This window comes from Aedes aegypti, chromosome 2 (genome assembly GCF_002204515.2).
Source record: "Aedes aegypti strain LVP_AGWG chromosome 2, AaegL5.0 Primary Assembly, whole genome shotgun sequence".
NCBI classification, from domain to species: Eukaryota; Metazoa; Arthropoda; class Insecta; order Diptera; family Culicidae; genus Aedes; species Aedes aegypti.
In genome coordinates, this window is record NC_035108.1 from 335,502,897 (window position 1) to 335,521,750 (window position 18,854).

The 18,854-nt window shown below is 37.9% G+C and overlaps 1 protein-coding gene across 1 annotated transcript in view; it reads left to right on the forward strand.

Annotated features, from left to right (window-relative positions):
* Positions 1-18,854, forward strand: part of LOC5577187 — a 53,889-nt gene that overhangs the window by 10,582 nt on the left and 24,453 nt on the right. The window contains exon 2 of the mRNA XM_021846014.1: positions 15,250-17,220. Within this exon, the coding sequence (XP_021701706.1) occupies positions 15,250-17,220 (1,971 nt within the window). The remainder of the gene's footprint in view (positions 1-15,249; positions 17,221-18,854) is intronic.

Here is an 18,854-nt window from a genome sequence, read left to right on the forward strand (position 1 = left end):
AACACATACTGGCTGGCAAAACACAAGGCACATAACCGAGCACCATTCTCAGGAAACTGTTTATCAGACTAGAAAATTGACAGACGACTTGACCCGAAATTCATATTTATTTTTATTTCATCGTTTTTAAAGCCTACTACGATAACTTGATAATGGATCATTTAAGGTAGTTTTTGCAAGTGCTCATCGCATCAAAACAAAGGCGCTACTGTATATGGGATTTAACATTGTGACAGCATCGCTGTTCTGTCAAACACACAAGGCTACGGTGGCGCTATCTATGCTTTCCAAACGGCCGGGGTTATTTTAATGATCCATTACAATAAACTTCAAAATTCAAAGAATCGACCTGTGAAATAATATTACATTCCAAAGTATTTCCTGAGAATTTTTTGGAGAATTTCATTAACGAATTTTCAGAGTTGTTTCTTTTGGATTCTCCAATGCAATTCCAGAAAAGATGAGTGGGAATATTTTGGGAGAGTTTAAAAATATCCCCGTAGAAGTGTTCCTCTATGATTTTCATAACTTCCAGCCGGAATGAAAGTTCCTCTGGATGCAACATTAAAATTTTCTTCACTATTTTATTAAATATCTCTGAATTTTGAAAATTTTCCCTTGCATTACCCTAAAGACATGAAAAAAATCCTGAGACATACCTTGAAAAAAAAACCTAAGAAAATCTTTGAAGACTTCATAAATCCCAAAAATTGTCTTACGTAATTAATGGACCGCCCCATACATCATTTTCACTTGTCGTAAATTGTCGAGGAATTCCCAAAAAATCTCACTCAGTCGCTACCAGCTCTGTGAAGTGTTCCTGGAATAATTCATTGAGAAAATGAGAGAATTATGAAATAAACGGTGGTACTTTTGGAGGAATTCCTAAAATTATTCGTGGAAGAATTTCCCGAGCAATATAATTCCTGAATAAAATATCCAAGAAACTCCCGTAGGTATTCCTTTCGGAATTTCTTGAGTAATTTTCTGGAGAAATTCCTGGTGTTTCTGAAAAAAAATTTTGAAAACATATAGAATTTTTTTGAGGAATTTCTGGAAGAATTTGCGGAGCAATTTATGGAGAAATTCCTTATGTAATTTTTAGAGGGTTTTGTTGGTTACCACGAGTAATATTTTAAGAAACCACCAAAAGATTTCTCGAAGAAGTGACCGCAGAATTTTTTTTAAAGAATTAGAGAAAGGATTCCTGAATAAATTTCTGAAAGCATTCTTGGAAGAATTTGTGGGGTAATTACAGATTTTTGGTTGGATGGATATTTGCAGGTATCCGCGGAAGAATTCTTGAAATATTACGCTGAGGAATTCCCAAGGAATTTTCGAAAACTTTGCATAGGATTTTTAGAGGAAACTGCGGGAAAGTCATTATCATAATGGACGGCAAAATGTTGCCAATTTGACCTCAGTATCACAGTGCCCCGCTGCAAAACATTCGTACTCCGTCATCATCAATTCCAATAGATCCATGAATCGCAAATGCCAATCGGGGTGTTATTTTGTCGTTCCACCTCCAGCTCACTCGGTCATGGTAGTTTTAACGCCAGCTCCAGCAGAACTTCCTGCGGTAGTAGGTTTCTTCTTCAATTGACTGTTTAACGATAAACTTGCGACGATCGACGTGCCACCATATTTCATATAACGGAGTGTATTAGAACTAACTTGGAGGTGATGATTTGGAGGTTATTTGGCAATTTGGAGGTTAAAATCCCCTCCAAACACTAGCGATTTTGCGGTAGGATGTTGACGTTTGATGACGAATGGATCATTAAAATAATAAAAACGGCCGCTATGGAAAGCATAGATAGCGCCACCGTAGTCTTGTGTGTTTGACAGAACAGCAATTCGTTATCAAACGTCAACATCCCACCGCAAAATCGCTAGTGTTTGGAGGGGATTTTAACCTCCAACTTGCCAAATAACCTCCAAATCATCACCTCCAAGTTGGTTCTAATACCCTCCGTTATATGAAATATGGTGGCGCGTCGATCGTCGCAAGTTTATCGTTAAACAGTCAATGCTGTCACAATGTTAAATCCCATATACAGTGGCGCCTTTGTTTTGATGCGGTGAGCACTTGCAAAAACTACCTTCACGCTAGCATGGAAGTACCCATTAATGGGTAAAATTTTACCCATTTCCAACTAAAGTGGCTTAACTCATTAAAAGAGTAAAGTCCATTTACCCATTAAAGAGTATTCGCTTCGAACTTCAAATAATGGGTATTTTTCACTCTTGACGTCTTGTGCGAACATGGGTAATAAAACCCCATTATTTTGAGGGATGCTGCAGATTGAGGTTATGGAAAGTGTTTTAGAAACTTCATATAATGAAGAAAAGAAAAAAAAAATGAAAGACCTAGTTGAACGTACCACTTTTATTTCTGATAATTCTTAACATATTCAACGAGTAGTGAAAATTCAGCATGAAGGTGACAATTTTGCATACAGTCCAAGCACTTCGGGAATCGTTGCAAATCGCCGATAAATTCTGCTAGTTATCCAATTATCTGTATCGAGAAAAACGATTAATAATAGCAGAGGCGTCCCGTGAGGAATTTGATTACCTGTGCACTGACTCGCACAAACCGTTTATTTTGAATTATGAATACGAATTATTCAATTGATTTTGTAAAATGTATTTCAGCTTAAAATGTAATTTCTTATTATTAACACCTTAAAATGTAATTTCCAATACTGTATGCAATCTTGAAGTGTCTGGTGCTATTATATTTGTTGCTCATTGGACGTATTTTTTGATAGTTTTCTGCGTTTCAATCACTAGTTGTATGTTTTAAGAATTTCGGATGATTCCTTATACAATGTTTAGGGACAAGGAAAATTCTCAAAATTTCGCTGATACCAAGGCGATGCAAGACAAATTTTGCGTATTAATCGCGGTCCCATAGTTTGATCATATTTGACATAAAAATGTATATTTACAGTAAAAATGACCTCTATATGCGTAAATTTCAAGCATTTTTCGTATTTTGCGAACTGAGATAATAAGTTTAAAATATCATATTATCAATGCAGAATTTAAAGCAAGAAGAAAGACGTTTAACTTGAAACTTGCGTAAATTTCAAGCATTTTTCGTATTTTGCGAACTGAGATAATAAGTTTAATATATCATATTATCAATGCAAAATTTAAAGCAAGAAGAAAGACGTTTAACTTGAAACTAAACGATTAGCACATTTTTTTTATATATAGGGGAACTTACGTATTGTCGGCAGCCTAAGCAGCTGAACTTTTAAGAAGGCAATTTTACGCAACAATGGAGCACAACAATTAGCAGGAGACACCTGAACTACACTTGAGCACTCTTCGTTTATTGATTGTTATACATAAAACACTATTTTGTTCTCTTAATCTTCTATTTTTCCTCACCAAAGTCACGAGGCACTTGTTCTTTTATCGGCAATGCAATTACTATTGTCGGCAACAAAAATGTTCACTTCGGCAATCCAAAACTGCGCAAAAACTAGTTTATGTATTGGTAACATTTCGTATTTGTTGACAATTCCTGAAATTAAACGTCACTCATTATGTTCTACTCGTTGAAAGGGCCAATGCAGAAAAATACAGACTACACTGAGAAAAGAATTGCAGTTAGAAATAAAATAGCGGAGATTCAAATTAAATACACAACGCCACTAAATTTATGCAGACTAAGGCGCCGTCCACATATTACGTAACGCTCTAGGGGGAGGGGGAGTAGGCTCAAACGTTGCGGCTCAAATACATTTTTTGTTCATGCAAAGACCGTTGCGGAGGGGGAATGGTCGAAAATTGTACATTTTAACGTTATGTCATAAATGAACACTGCCTAATTTCATTTTCATTTATTTTATCGAATAAATTTTGTATTCAATCTCACTATGGCAGCATTTTGGCTTTAAAAATTGCCATGTCATGGTAATAAACTCGCAGCAGGTGCGAATCCAACCTAGAAGTTGCAGCGTGACGTCATGATTAATTGATTCATAATATTGTGCTCTGCAAGAAAAATCCACGGAACGCGATTATCGGATTAGGTACTTGAATTTCAGAGTTGCGTTTGAATGAGTTACATGCATGCTCCTATTTGCTACTCGCACATGCGCTACAGTCTATTTAGGGTGCGGCTTATTTTTCAAAAGTTCTCAAAACCAAAAATTCGTGTACCCTTCTGAATTCCAATCATATTAGTAGCGAAACCTCGAAGTTTGAGCCAAAAATATTAAAATTTAGAGGAGCGTCTTGGAGGTGAATTTTCAAGTTATAAAAAATGGCCTTCAGTGAAGTCACCATAACTTCGGTAATTTCAGCACCATTACCTTAAAATTATTTTTTTGAAAACTTTGTAGAACATCAAATTTGTGTAAAATCAAAACTAGTTTCAATAAAAACTAGTTTACTCCAATTTTTTTATTTTACTGAAAAAATATCTTTGACCATAACTTCATGAATACTCAACCGATTCCAAATCGTTTTGCATGGTTTTGAAGCTTATTTAATTGTGTTCAAACTTTGCATACACCGCATTTTACTGTTTTGGCCAAGTTGTTGAATGTTGAATACATTTTAATTTTTATCAGTTAAACAATATTCTTAAAGCTGAAACTGGTTTTCCTTATTTGTTAAACCTTTGAAAAGGACTTGGCAACCTTTTTTAAATAATTTTGAAACAATGATATATTTGCACATGTTGAAAAAATACACTATTCAACTTGTAATTCAAACAAAATGCTTTAGAAACATAAGTTTTATATGAAACATGTAATATTCGGCAAAAAAAACTTAAATAATCCAAAGAAATTCGATTTTTTCTTTAAAAAATCATGTTTTGGGTAGTTTTTGTTACAAAACTAAGCAAGGTCCTTGGTTCGATTCCAGGTTGCCGCGAAAACTATTTTTGTTTTCAAATTTCGGTTCCATGACGTAAATTTATGAATTTCAATCCAATTTCTTGTGGCGAATTTTCATATGGGGTTCCTATGTTTATCGATAGTTCGTTTTCCTGAGTGTAGTTTGTTTGGCCCAATGTCACTTTCTCGAAGGGGTGAGTTTGGGCCAATTTTCAAATGATTGAAAATAATCAGATTTAAATTATTTGTTCAGCATTTGCAACGTATTCTCATATTTAACCGAACATATCAAGTCAAATTGCGAAAGTTATTTAAAAATAAATGAGAACTTACGCATTTTTGGCCAAATCTCACCCCCAACGATGGTACTTGCATAGTTGTTTTCATTTTTTTTAATGTCAAGAATTTCACCGTGAATTGAACTATTCACTGACAAGCTGTATGGCTCGATATGGTTTTGGTCTGTAAAGGTTGCTGCCCTTGAACGCTCTATCACCAAGTTATTACCGAGAGAATGAATGGTATTACAGTCCAACCTCTTTTTACGACCGTTTTTTTACCGACGGTACGTTTTACGACCACTTTTTAACGACCGAAATTCAGATTAACGACCGTTTTTATAAATTACCAATATCTTACAAAGCATTCAAAATAGAGGATCATGATGTTCAGCAAAATTGTTCAGTAGTTCAAGGGCTAGCACCACCATCACTGAATTGTGGAATTCTACCACTAGGTGGTGCTAGTGGGCATCAAACTTTTGTTTTGCGGATATATCAGGATCCTGGCCACTCAGAAAGATGGCGCCTTCGGCAAAGTTGTTCATTAGCTCAAGGACTATCATTATAAAAGCTATGAGATTCAAAATTTTGCCACCAGGTGGCACAAGTGAGCATGAAACTTTTGTTTTGCGGATATATCAGGATCCTGACTACCTAGAAAGATGGCGTCTTCGATAAACTTGCTGAGAAGCTCAACTTTGCCCAAGACGCCATGTCTATGTAGTCAGGATCCCGCAAAACAAAAGTTTCATGCTCACTAGCGCCGCCAGGAGGCAAAATTTTGAATCGCATAGCTTTTATAATGATAGCGCTTGAGCTTCTGAGCAACTTCGCCGAAGGCGTTATTTTTCTAAGTGGTCAGGATCCTGATATATCCGCAAAACAAAAATTCTACGCTCACAAGCGCCGCCTGGTGGCCAAATCTCGAATCTCTTGGCCAGAATAATGATAGTCCTTGAGCTACTGAATAACTTTGCCGAAGACGCCATCTTTCTAAGTGGTTAGGATCCTGAGATATCCGCAAAACAAAAATTCTACGCTCACTAGCGCCGCCTGGTGGCCAAATCTCGAATCTCTTGGCCAGAATAATGATAGTCTTTGAGCTACTGAATAACTTTGCCGAAGACGCCATCTTTCTAAGTGGACTGGATCCTGAGATACCCGCAAAACAAAAATTCTACGCTCACTAGCGCCGCCTGGTGACCAAATCTCGAATCTCTTGGTCAGAATAATGATAGTTTTTGAGCTACTGAATAACTTTGCCGAAGACCCCATCTTTCTAAGTGGTCAGGATCCTGAGATATCCGCAAAACAAAAGTTGCATGCACACTTGTACTGCCGGTGACGCAATTTCACTTAAGCAGTGTTGCCAGCTACGACAAAATTTTGAACCCTTCATGAAAAAGTGGATTACAGTTGAAGAGTATTGCTATGTTGCTGAGCATTCTATTTTTCAGTTCCGCTCATGTTTTATGGTTTTGATCTTTTCTTTATTCTTCTTGAACAGTGCTGCCAGCCACATGAACATTTGCGATTCGGCCGACTGTATAGCACGCAACACTTCCTTCAACTTTGGTCAACATTCGGTACCGTCATCTTAGAAATTTTTTGGTATTTGCATATCACACCCCCATAAAATTGGCTCTTTTGATAACAATCGAGCAGTGTTGCCATCTATTACCAAAATATGAAAACTTGAACGGCCATTTTGGAAAGTTCTCAACCCATGCTTCAACTTTGCCGAATATCCCGAATCAGTATTTCCGAATATAGACGTTGCATTTTTCAAAAACATAATTATTACCCAGATTTTTTTTACGAGCCCCCGATAACGGTCGTAAAAAGAGGTTGGGGTGTATTAAAAAAAATCCGATTGCGATGTCCCAGGATTTAATTTTTGTTTGTTTTTGAATATCACTCTCCGAATACGGTTCGATCAGCTAATTCGGATCAAAATCCAAACCTTGCCAGTAATTTTTAAGGTTCATATTCTTCTCAGTGTATGAGAAAATCTGAATAGACCCTTTTCAAATCTACTCACTTTTGATTTGACACAATTACATCATCCACTGATTGCCTGTAGAACAACAGGAGTGTTGCCAAAATAGTTAACCTATTAGAAGACGTATATTTTATATGTTTCTCAGTATTTTGAAGTTTATGCGCTACAATCTTCAAATAAGGAAGGCATTGAAAGACTCAATTATTACCCATGCATGCTTTGTTGCACAATTCCAATAAATTAATTAGTTGTGTTCGATCTTTTCTGTGAATTTAAAACGTGAATAATAATTACACCGCAATTGAATATGGTTTTCTGGCAACCTGGTGCAGTAATAAAAAGTGATTGCCGAGGAAAACAAAGTTCATTAATTTTTAGTTGTGATTTGAAGCATAAAAATTAAGTTTTTTCGAGTGCTTTATAGACCAATCAAAAGATTAATTGTGCATAAGTGATCGGTGCGTAGATTTAGTGAAAAAATTGGCATTGGAGCGGAGAATTGGACCTTTCGAAGTGGTGAGTTTTTCCTAAGCTGTTCTTGTGTTGTTCTGTTCGGCAGCTCACGAATGACGATGATTTCGTAAGCATTTATTTCATTTAATAATAAAACCTATGTTATATAATATTTTCGTCAAGAATGGGATTCATATGGAAGATTATAGTTCAAGGAACATGTTGAGTACATTTAAGGTAACCCTTGTTCCGTAGATAAATTCTAACAAGGACGATAAGTTAGTGTTGCCGAAAATACCCTTAGGGTGCCGAAGCCATCATTTACCCTAACTCGGCTTACAAATAAATAAACCATTCTTATGAGCAAAAATCTGAACTTTTATGAGATTATCATATAAACATTCAGAATTCAACTATTTACGCGTCATTTTCCAAGTTTCGCGATGAAGGATAAATTCCGTGGCAGCGCTGGTACATCTCCTTGTATACTTTTGTTGATACATCAAAGCTTTTAAGTGAAATGATGACTGACTGTTGAACGCTGAAACCCACTTTACGCCCACCGCAATTTATCAGTTGTCGGTCTGTTGAGCAAGAAAAACTATATTCACACATAGTTTATAAATCAATTCAAAGCCACATGAATTTGGTTTATATAATAAGATAAAACATAATCAATCTGGCCAATATGTTTATAACATCTAGTTTTGATTCCAATCAATATTGCGCCTAGTATCGCGCGACACCTGGAAGCTCCATGCAACATACATACACACAAAGCATGTATGGCGTTGACGCTTTCTCTTCCAACAGCAGACGTCGTGACGCCAGTTGCGCGCGCTTTCTCAATTCTTGCAAACCAATGCGAGCGTCATGGGCAATTTCTCTCTCAAGTGCACAAATTGGAGTGAACCAGATTTTACCTATACAACGCCACTGTTGCTCTAGAAATGCCAATACAAATGCACATTCCTGTAGGTGAATTCCGGCGAACAATTTATTCGAAGAGAAGAAATTTTCTTTCATTGCTCACCAGCAAGAAAATTTTCTTTTCTTCGAAGAAAATACGCGCCGGAATTTGCCTACTGCTGTGTCCATACAAGCTATTTTCGTGCACAAGAAAGAGTGCACGGCTGAAATGAACATTCTCTGCAATACGATGGAGACGCGTGGCAGTTTGTCTTATTCGCTTTGCTGTTTTCGCTTGCTGGTTGATCAAGACCATGGGAGGGAGAATCAAACGGTTTGTTCACTGAGGGCGATGCACCAATTGAAGGTGAAGAAATCAAACAACATTTTCAAGCAACTGTACATTATGAATGTTGGAAGTGTTGAGAACTATAATACATATATTTCATTTGTTAGTTTGAAATCTTTGACTGTGCAGTGCACCAAGTGCACATTAGGACGAGACGCCACTGAATAATAGATCAACTTACTAGAAAGTATCCCCTAATATCACTTACGTATCGAAAAAAGAGCATGTACGATCTTTTCGTCCGTAATTATCGATCAAACAATTCTATTTCTCGCGGAACATTACTAAAGGACCTATGTACAAATGAGAGATTCTCTCCTCTCTCGTTCTCTTTCGATTATAACAGTGGAACACTAAAGATTTTAGGAAGTTTTTCACTATAGATCGAAAGTCAATTTCCTTGACTAGCGTTTCATACAAAAAACGCAACAGAAGAGATTAATGTGACTCAGTTATTAATGAAAGAGAAAGTAAACAAAGAGAGCCTCTCAATGTTAGATAGGTCCTTTAGTAATGTTCCGCGAGATTTCTTCACTAATACCGAGCGGTAACAGGCAGAAATTGAAAAATGGCACTTTTGCTTGCAAACTATCATGGGCACTATTTACCCATTAATATTAACAGTAAGGAAACTTCATAATGAGGTTAAAGTACCCTTTTTATGTCATTGAAAAATACCCTTTTTCTGACAACTCCATACACACCATAAAAATGGGTACAAGAAACCCATTGAATGGGTACTTTCATGTTAGCGTGTTCAATGATCAATTCTCGAAAACTTGTTCAAATAGTCTCAAGTCAAAAAAGTGAATGAACTTACTTTATTGATCCTACGTGTGTCGCAGGCGAAATTCTACATGTTCCGCTCCTAGCCAACTAGATTTTCCACTTTTAGAACGTTTAATTTCCGGATTTACAAAACGACGAAAGTAAGATTTTCAACTTTCGCAACCTAACCACCACTTTCGCCGCCCCGCTGTATAGAGAGACAAAGTGACTTAACCACGAATCAAAACAAAACACTACTTGAGCCGATTTTACACTGGTAGAAAAACGTCGAAAGTAACTATATGAAACGTAACTATATGAAATTATTTTTGTTGAAAATAATAGAAACTACCTAGTTTTTGAACGTGATCTGATTGTATGCAAAATTTGAGCGATGTACACGGCGAAAAAATGTTAAAGAGGTGATTCATTTTAAAACAGTTTTAGAAGACAGGTTGTGATTCTTCTTAATTAGTTTTCTCAAAACCGTATGAAAGTTACTTACTTACTAATTGATTTGAAAAAGTAATCGAGAATTAGTTCAACTGTTCCGGCGATTCCGGGAAGAAATCAAAATGTGAAACAGAAAGAATGAAAACAAACATTCAGAATGTCATTTCTGTTAAAATGCCCGCAGGGTTGCTGCAAATTTGCGTTCGAGCAGCATATTCGAGCACTTTGTAGCACATGATATTTGAAATAACACGCTCAGGAAGGTGATATTGGAGCTGTCAAAAATGTATGGTAATGAGCCTACACGGAGAAATATTTTTACCTAATTTTTGAGTTTACTTTACCCAAAATTAAGTATATCGATTATAGTTTCAACCCAAAATCTCTCGGTTTTCTCTTTCTCCCACACGAATGTTGTCAAAAATAGAGAGAGCTGCATCTACCCAATGGGGGTACTTTGGCCCAATAAGCCAAATTTGGGTAAATGCAACTTTTCTTATGTTTGGGTCGAAAGAACTCAATTTTGCGTTAAATCAACCCAAAATTGAGTATATTTTTCGAATGGAATTAAAGCCAAACTACCTAGTGGGGGCCTTGGAAATTTAGCCAAAATTGAGTTATTGGGCTCAACTACGGAATTGCGTTGAAACAACTCAAAATTGAGTTGAATTCCGTCTCCGTGTATGCATGCTAAAACGTTTGACTTTTACTGTGCGCCCTGTTTTCAAGTTGCCCGTGAGAGAGAGCGAGACAGCACCAACACACGGCGCACAGTAAAAGTCATGAGAACAAAAGAATTTATGGCACGTACAGAGGCTCATATGTATCACGTCCCAGAAACATGATATTGGCCCAATATCACGAAAACCGCTTGTATCATGAATTGCGTAGTCTGAACATAGCATTTCACTTACTAAAAATTACAAAATTACAAACAATAGGAAAATGTGCAAGGTGTTCGCAGGGTGGCCACCGAACCGGGAAAAACGGGAAAAAGACGGGAATTTGAATCCATCGGGAAAAAACCGGGAATTTGAGATGATTACCGGGAAAATCATTTTGAACGAACATCTTCAAGCTCAAAATTTACAAACCACCAAAACATAGTTTCCATTAAAGCATCTGTAATCTTGGACAAATAACTTTTAAACATTAATAATTCAATTTCTTGTAGAAATAGTCTACTTTGATACACTGAACTAAGAAATGTTTCAAATTGGTTGGCAATGTTTCTAAATATTTTATGATTTTCATCTTTTACTATCAGCGCTTGATTTTTCCTCTAACTTATCCAACTCAATGTTTTGAACCAGAGTTTTAAAACTGTTTACAGAAGGTTTAAGCACTCAAACATATTGGATTCTTAATTTTCTTCAGCTACTTTAGTTTGGTACGGCTTTGTTCTATCCTCACCTTAAAGTTATTTGCTTTAGTGAACTCTTCGATTTTATGAAGAAAAAAATTGAATTATTAGAATACTTTAAAATACCGTCGTTGGGGGTGACAATGGGTCAAAAAGGGATATGTGCGATTTATTTTTTGAATAACTATCGCAATTTAACTCCAATAAACTTCAAATTTGGTGTGTATGTACTTTGATGGTACATAAACAACTGTTCAAAAAATTAAAGACAAATATTTATTCACAGCGGCACCACAAGTGAATGAAAAATGACCCAATCTCACCCCATAGAGGGGGTGACATTGGGTCACTGTAATTGAAATAACTTGTTCTTAAGAATATGATTTCAAAACCATTCACAACTGAAAAATATTGACAAAAAACGATGCAAACAAGACAAAAAGATATCTAAGATGTTTCACAAGTATAATAAACTCACTTAAAAGAAAGATTATACTGAAAATTGAAGAGCTATGAGAAAAAAATATGTAAACCCAACATTTATCGTCAAGTTTACATAAATTTTCTTGGTTTTTCCTTCAAATTGTCTTCAAAGTCTCATCCTCATTGCTATAAAGCCCATTCAGTTTCCCCAAAGGTGTACTGAAACAGTGATTATTTTAAACCTTCGCAAATAGTTAAATTTCGGTGCGACATTCCACGATCAATAAATTTCAGGCAGAAGTTGACGTCATAATCCCAGTATTTCAGCGATCCAACTCATTTGTACTTCCGTGAGATGTTTTTATAATATGAAAACACTGATAAATAATCAAATTTAGAAAAAAACACCCTTTTGATAAAAATTTACGATGTTGCTGCGCACGAAACACAGTTGCTGGTTTGAGAAGTTGTCAAAATGCGTTGTATTGTTATTTAATGCACGGAATTCTTAAGTAGACTTGTTTGATGTTTCAGAGATGCTGTATTTAGAAAGAATAATCATATCTTAATGAAAAAAGAGAACACCCGGCACCGTAAAATGTCAAAAAAGTGGACTTGGAATTTCATTTACTATCGTTCTTGCTTGACCCAATCTCACCCCCATTTTAAATGTTTTAGACATCGTACCGAAAAAAATGATTTTTTTGTGGGAAAATCGAACAGAGTCCGGAAAATACCTGTGATGTGTAATGAAAAGACTTTCAACATTCTACTAATATAACGATAGAGGCTAGAGTACATGCGTGATACCTTGTACAGGAGAAATTTAATGTTGTAAATTTTATCTAGTTTCAACATGCAAGTTTATTGATGTAGTAAACAAAAACTACTATTTCTAAAAATGTATATTGTTATGAATTATGTGTAATAATATGTTCCCTAACATATGAATTATTATTTTTCGTAATATCCGCGTTATTAGCTGAAATATTTCACAAAACATATTTTTCCGTTTTGACCCAATCTCACCCCCTAGACCCATTGTCACCCCCATCGACGGTACTTAAAAATTGAAATATTTTAAAAAGGCTAATAGGATGCATAAAACGTGCAAATCTATATACATGAAAATGGAATGGTGTTTGTATGTCACGAGTTGGCTTGAGAACAGGACGACCGATTCCAACAATTATTTCACTTTTGTTTTCGGCAAGGGCTCTGACGTGTTTGAGTGGAATCATATTTTTGAAAATCTTCCAAGAATGTTGAAAAACGGGAAATACAAATCAGACATAAACTCCGGGATTTTGTTTTTTCAAAGCCTCTACGGCCTGGGAAATACAACGTTGCTGAAGGGAATCAAAAGTGCCAAAAGTAAAAACCGTCCTATTGGCACAATTGAGGGTGTTAGTGACAGAAATATAAGTTTGAGAAAATCGAGATTTTTCAGCATTTTTTTATTACATACTAATTAATTGTACGGGGGCCTTCCTAAGCCGAGTGGTTAGAGTCCGCGGCTACAAAGCAAAGCCATGCTGAAGGTGTCTGGGTTCAATTCCCGGTCGGTCCAGGATCTTTTCGTAATGGAAATTTCCTTGACTTCCCTGGGCATAGAGTATAATCGTATCTGCCACACGATATACGAATGCGAAAATGGCAATGTTGGCATAGAAAGCTCTCAGTTAATAACTGTGGAAGTGCTCATAAGAACACTAAGCTGAGAAGCAGGCTCTGTCCCAGTGGGGACGTTAATGCCAAGAAGAAAAAGGGAGCCATGAAAAAGCGAAATTTTCTCAAAAGATATTTTTTTTTTGGACCGACAAATTATATAAAAATTCCGTTGAAAAGCTTGAAGTTGATTTATTTAATATAGGGAAAGTGTACCAGTTATGGCCATAGTGGTTCCCTATTTGGCCATACGAGAAATTAAGATAACTTTCACATTTGAAATGTTTTTGAATGTTTAAACATCAAGATATATCTTAAATCTTACTACTACAACATACAAAATTTTTCAAAATGTGAAAAAATTCAAATAATCCCGTATGGCGAAATAGGGAACCACTATGTCCATAACTGGTACACCTACCCTAGTCAATCAAAAAACCGACCAAAGGGTCACCCTTTTTGCTTTTGGGCTCTCAATTGAAAACCGGTAAAATTTTGAAATTTATACCGGGAAAACCGGGAAAAAAGCGGGAATTTCAAACTGAATATTTGGTGGCCATCATGTGTTCGGCTTTCGAAACGTCCGGCAATAAGGCAATCCATGAGACAGCTGGGGAACTCGTCTTTTGCTGGCCCCCTGGACAGCTGCGATCAGATGTTTTTTTTTGTTTATCATGAGCTTTGGACATTTCATGATCGGACTGACCGTTCGATTACAAAGGAAAATGTAAAGCTCCGTTAACACTTGCATGTTTTGTTTACCCTTCCGTTTCGGTTGCGTGCACACTTTCAGCTGTCAGTCCTATCGCGGAAAGTCCTCATGGATAGCCTTATTCGAAGCACAGGTATTTGGAAAACCCAGGACTGGCGTTTGCAAGACGACTTTAAGGCCGCACGGGACGTCATTATAATCATCCTATCCATTTGAAGAAGCAGATCTCAAGTACCACTCCATATATGGATGTCAAAAATTTATCACTATATTCTATATATGTGGTGCACAATCGATTAAATTTTCAGCTTCATCGGTTCACTAAAACTCGAGATTTGCTTCCGCAAAGTTTTGATGATAATTGTTAGAGTGAGACAAAAGATAGGGAAAATAACACGGTCTCCCGTGTCCCCTTAATTGCGATGGAAATGTAGAAAAAATGGTTGTTAATCAAATCTTGAAACATTTTACATAATTTAGGTGGCAGCAAGTTAGAGTAAGCTTGGTCAATTTCAAATTTACCGAAACATAACCGTACTTTTATTCGTCAATAGTATTTTTGTGTAAAGCGCTAAGCATTTATCAAAATTTTGCACCAAATGCTCTGGGGAGCACGATTTGGTATGAAACTTCCAAGCTTCGACAATGAATTTATAATTTTGAATGCATTGGTGATTGCTAGTCCTAGGCAACTGAGAGTTTAACGGTCATCATCTCGATCTAAAGTACTTTGCGGTGGCGAATCCCTAACCTCAAATCTATATACGTTCTACGCATAGAAATTTATACATTTTCTAAACTGATGAGCAGAAAATGTTTAAAATAGTTTATTTCAACCATTTATTGATTGTATGTATTAGATTCTAATTTTGTCAGAATATCGATTTCTAGTGTCGTAGAACAGGTAAAAAATGAGCTTACGAGTTGCCTCTGGTCCTTAGTATTGCACGTCATGTCTTAGCTTCATACTAATATTTCCAATGTTCTGCCTCCCTTTTTCCAGTAATGACCGCCAACCACTACGACAAGCAAATCATTCGTCGCTCGTTTGATAAGCCGAATACGGCTTCGTCAACGAAGACCAGCCGCCAGCAGAAAAATAACGGCCCATACCGTTTGTTGGGGGTGATCGATCTGGAACCCGACACCGAGTCAGAAACCACGGAATCGTGCGCGCAATCAGTCAGCGGGGATGAACCGACCTCGACATCTAAGTCGTCGAAGAATCGAGACATCCGGACCCCTACCAATTCGGCACTCTTGGGGGGTGGGTCTCATTCGTTGAAAGGCGCAGATAACAAGCCTCTTACGATAGAGATAGATGAGGATGAAATCCACGAGGAAGATACTCGGATGGAACTGTCCGATGAGGAAACAGAAGAACCGGATTTACAGGAAGTTGTTGACGATCAGCCAATGGCTGGGACGTCCAAGGACAGCGCTAGTGCCAAGATACCTATGGATCAATGCACTTTGAAGGATTCGGACACCAGTTCGACTGCACAGATGAATCCGTCCTCGATGGCAAATTCCTTCTGGGATGTGTCCAGTTCAGGATGTGCCAAGATGAACGATCACAAAACCACATCGTTGAATAGTCGATGTAACAAAGGAACGGAATTTGATGTAATGTTGGAGAAGATCAATCAGCAAGTGCCTGCGATGTCCCAACAGGATCGCGTTGAGCACTGGCGCGTAACGAAAGAGGATCTTCTGTACTCTATTCCAACGGTAGCCGAAATAGAGAGCACCAATTCTGTGAAACGGCCGATGGATGAAGCGATTCACATTTCAAGCAGTGAAAGTGGTTCCGATTCGGAGACCAGCGATAGTCCTAGTTTACTCCGGGAGCGCCACCTGCGAGAAAAGTACAAAAAACGACGAATGGCCGTTGGGACGGGTAAACCTGCTTCTTCATCCTTGCCTTTGAGCGAGGATTTGGATTTTCGGAGGAGCCAACTAAATCCTGAAATCGATAAACGACCCAGTATGATTGAGATCCGTAAGCATTATTATAAGTTTCCCACACGGTTCGACCCGAACGCTGAAGAAAAAGACGAATCGAGTGAGAAGTCTTGCTTCCGTAACCCGTACGCCACATTCTTGCAAGACGAGAAGGAGAAAGACAAATTCACCGGATACTTACGTCGCAATCCGGCGTACTGCCCGAATCTTTTGCCACGTGCGCGCCACCTTCCGGCCGGAGACGGAAACAAAGTAGCCGTCGTTGTCTTGTCGCCGCTCAAGCTTCAAACAATGAACGAAGGCGTCGAGATTGCGCAAAACAATAGCGGCACGAACTCCTCCCGACAGCAACCCGAACATCACCCCGAGCGACCGAAATCAGCTGATCGGATCTCGCATTACGGTAAAAGCCGAACTCGCCATCGAGCTCCGCCATCAGTCGTTGGCAGGAAGCGGCGCTACAAAGTTCACAACTCCCAACTCAAGAAGAAGAAATCCATAATGGTAGTTTCGTCGTCCAATTTGCGCAGCTACCGGCGCTTGATTCTGAAAGCCGGACTCCGCAGCGGAAAGGTCCGCAAGAAGCAGTCGTTTGTAAATCTCAAACAAAGCCGTCGCTCGAAGCGGACAGCTGAGTCAATCCTCAAACCCGAAGCGCAAATTGCTCTGGTCGAACCTCCGGGCGCGGTTCGGCGTAATAGCCGCGTGTCGGTGGACAGCGCAGTCAGCAGTTCGACTTCCGCCGAGCGTCAAACCGCGAACAAGAATCGAACATCAGCTGGCGTCGCTCCAGAAACTCCCAAACTGCCGGTCCCGAGTGAGTTGCGTACGATGAAGAATCCCCTGAATCGATCGAACGGTGAAGTGCAAATGGTTTACTACGCGACCGATACGGTCATTGTGGTCCAGCAGGAGCTGATAAGCTTCTGGCAGTGTTCGAAGCTGGCCTCGCTGCTGGGACTGCAGCAGGAGCTGCAACTTGCGGGGCAGTTGAAGCGTGCGCAGAGCGGTGAGTAGAATTGTTATTTCATAATGTTTGAATTCGTGATCAAACGTCAATATCCCACCGCAAAATCGCTAGTGTTTGGAGGTGATTTTAACCTCCAAATTGCCAAATAACCTCCAAAACATCACCTCCAACTTAGTTCTAACGCCAACCGTTATATGAATAATGGGGGCGCGTCGGTCGTCGCAAGTTTATCGTTAAACAGTCAATTGAATTGATCATTTTCTTTAACCTAGACCGTGATCTATTGACTGTTTAACGATAAACTTGCGACGATCGACGCGCCACCATATTTCATATAACGGAGGTTATTAGAACTAACTTGGAGGTGATGTTTTGGAGGTTATTTGGAAAATTGGAGGTTAAAATCAACTCCAAACACTAGCGATTTAGCGGTGGGATGTTGACGTTTGATCACGAATCGATTTAATAAATATTTTTGTGATCTCACCGAACATCATTTTGTTTGCCTTCTCAAACATTATTGCTAATTGTATTCTTCCGGCATTTACATTGAATGTCCTGCCCAATGAAGTTTACAATATTATCCACAATATTGTAATATTTACCTAAATAGCCATATTAGTACCGTACAGCTATTGATAAAAAAGCTGAAGATTCATTCATTTCATTTACAGTGAAACCTCCATGAGTCGATGTTACTTGACTCGATATCTACTCATAGAACCACACTAAAAACAAAATTTCTGGGTAACTACGTTGGGCGATTTTGAATTTGATTTTCCGAAAATCGATGTTTTTATTTCGATTAATCGATTTTTTGAATCGATGTTTGGGGTATCTGAAATCGGGTGAATCGATTTTCTCCATTCGATTTTTTGATTCGATTAATTTTGTTGAACTTGATGAATGTTTCTCAACGAGCTGATGGAAATGAAGCCAAATTTTGATCTATCTTGAGGTAGTAGAAACTGTTCAATTGAAATTCAAAACTGATTTAATTTTTGGATGTTCGAATCAAATGCAAATGCATTAAGTATCATTTCAAACTTAAAAAAAATCAATTCGAGTTCGATTCGAATCGATTTAAAAACATCGATTCAAAGGATACGATTAAATCGGTAAATCGATTCGGCAATTCAAATGTGAATCGATTCAGTAACATCGATGTTATAGACGAATTTGCCCAACGCTATAACTACTATCATAATGATGGTCCCTCAAGCAGCTTCTTCAAAGCATTTTTGATCCATTTCTCGATATTTTCATGAGTCCCTTCAGATATCCAATCGGTCCTATAACACTTCCCCGAATACCGTTTTGATTCATATTACGGACACTTAAGGCCTCAGTGAAGTATAAACCAGCATAGAGCATACAAAATAAATCGTTCTGTATGATTCCTTAGCGTTATCGAGCGTCGGAAGCCCTTAGCTTTCGGATGGTGGGTAAAGAATACGGTTTCGCAACTTGAATAATTTTAAATAAATCAAAATGTGTGGCCTTCTCATGATTCTTATTCCGGACGCTTCCTCACTTTTGCTTCATATTCCGGACACTTTGATTCGAATTCCGAACAGCTCATGATAATCATTAATGGAACAGTCAAATCATTAATTGAAATCGTCAAAGGTAGTTGGGCATTATAAATTTGCAAAGATATTTATGGAAAAAGC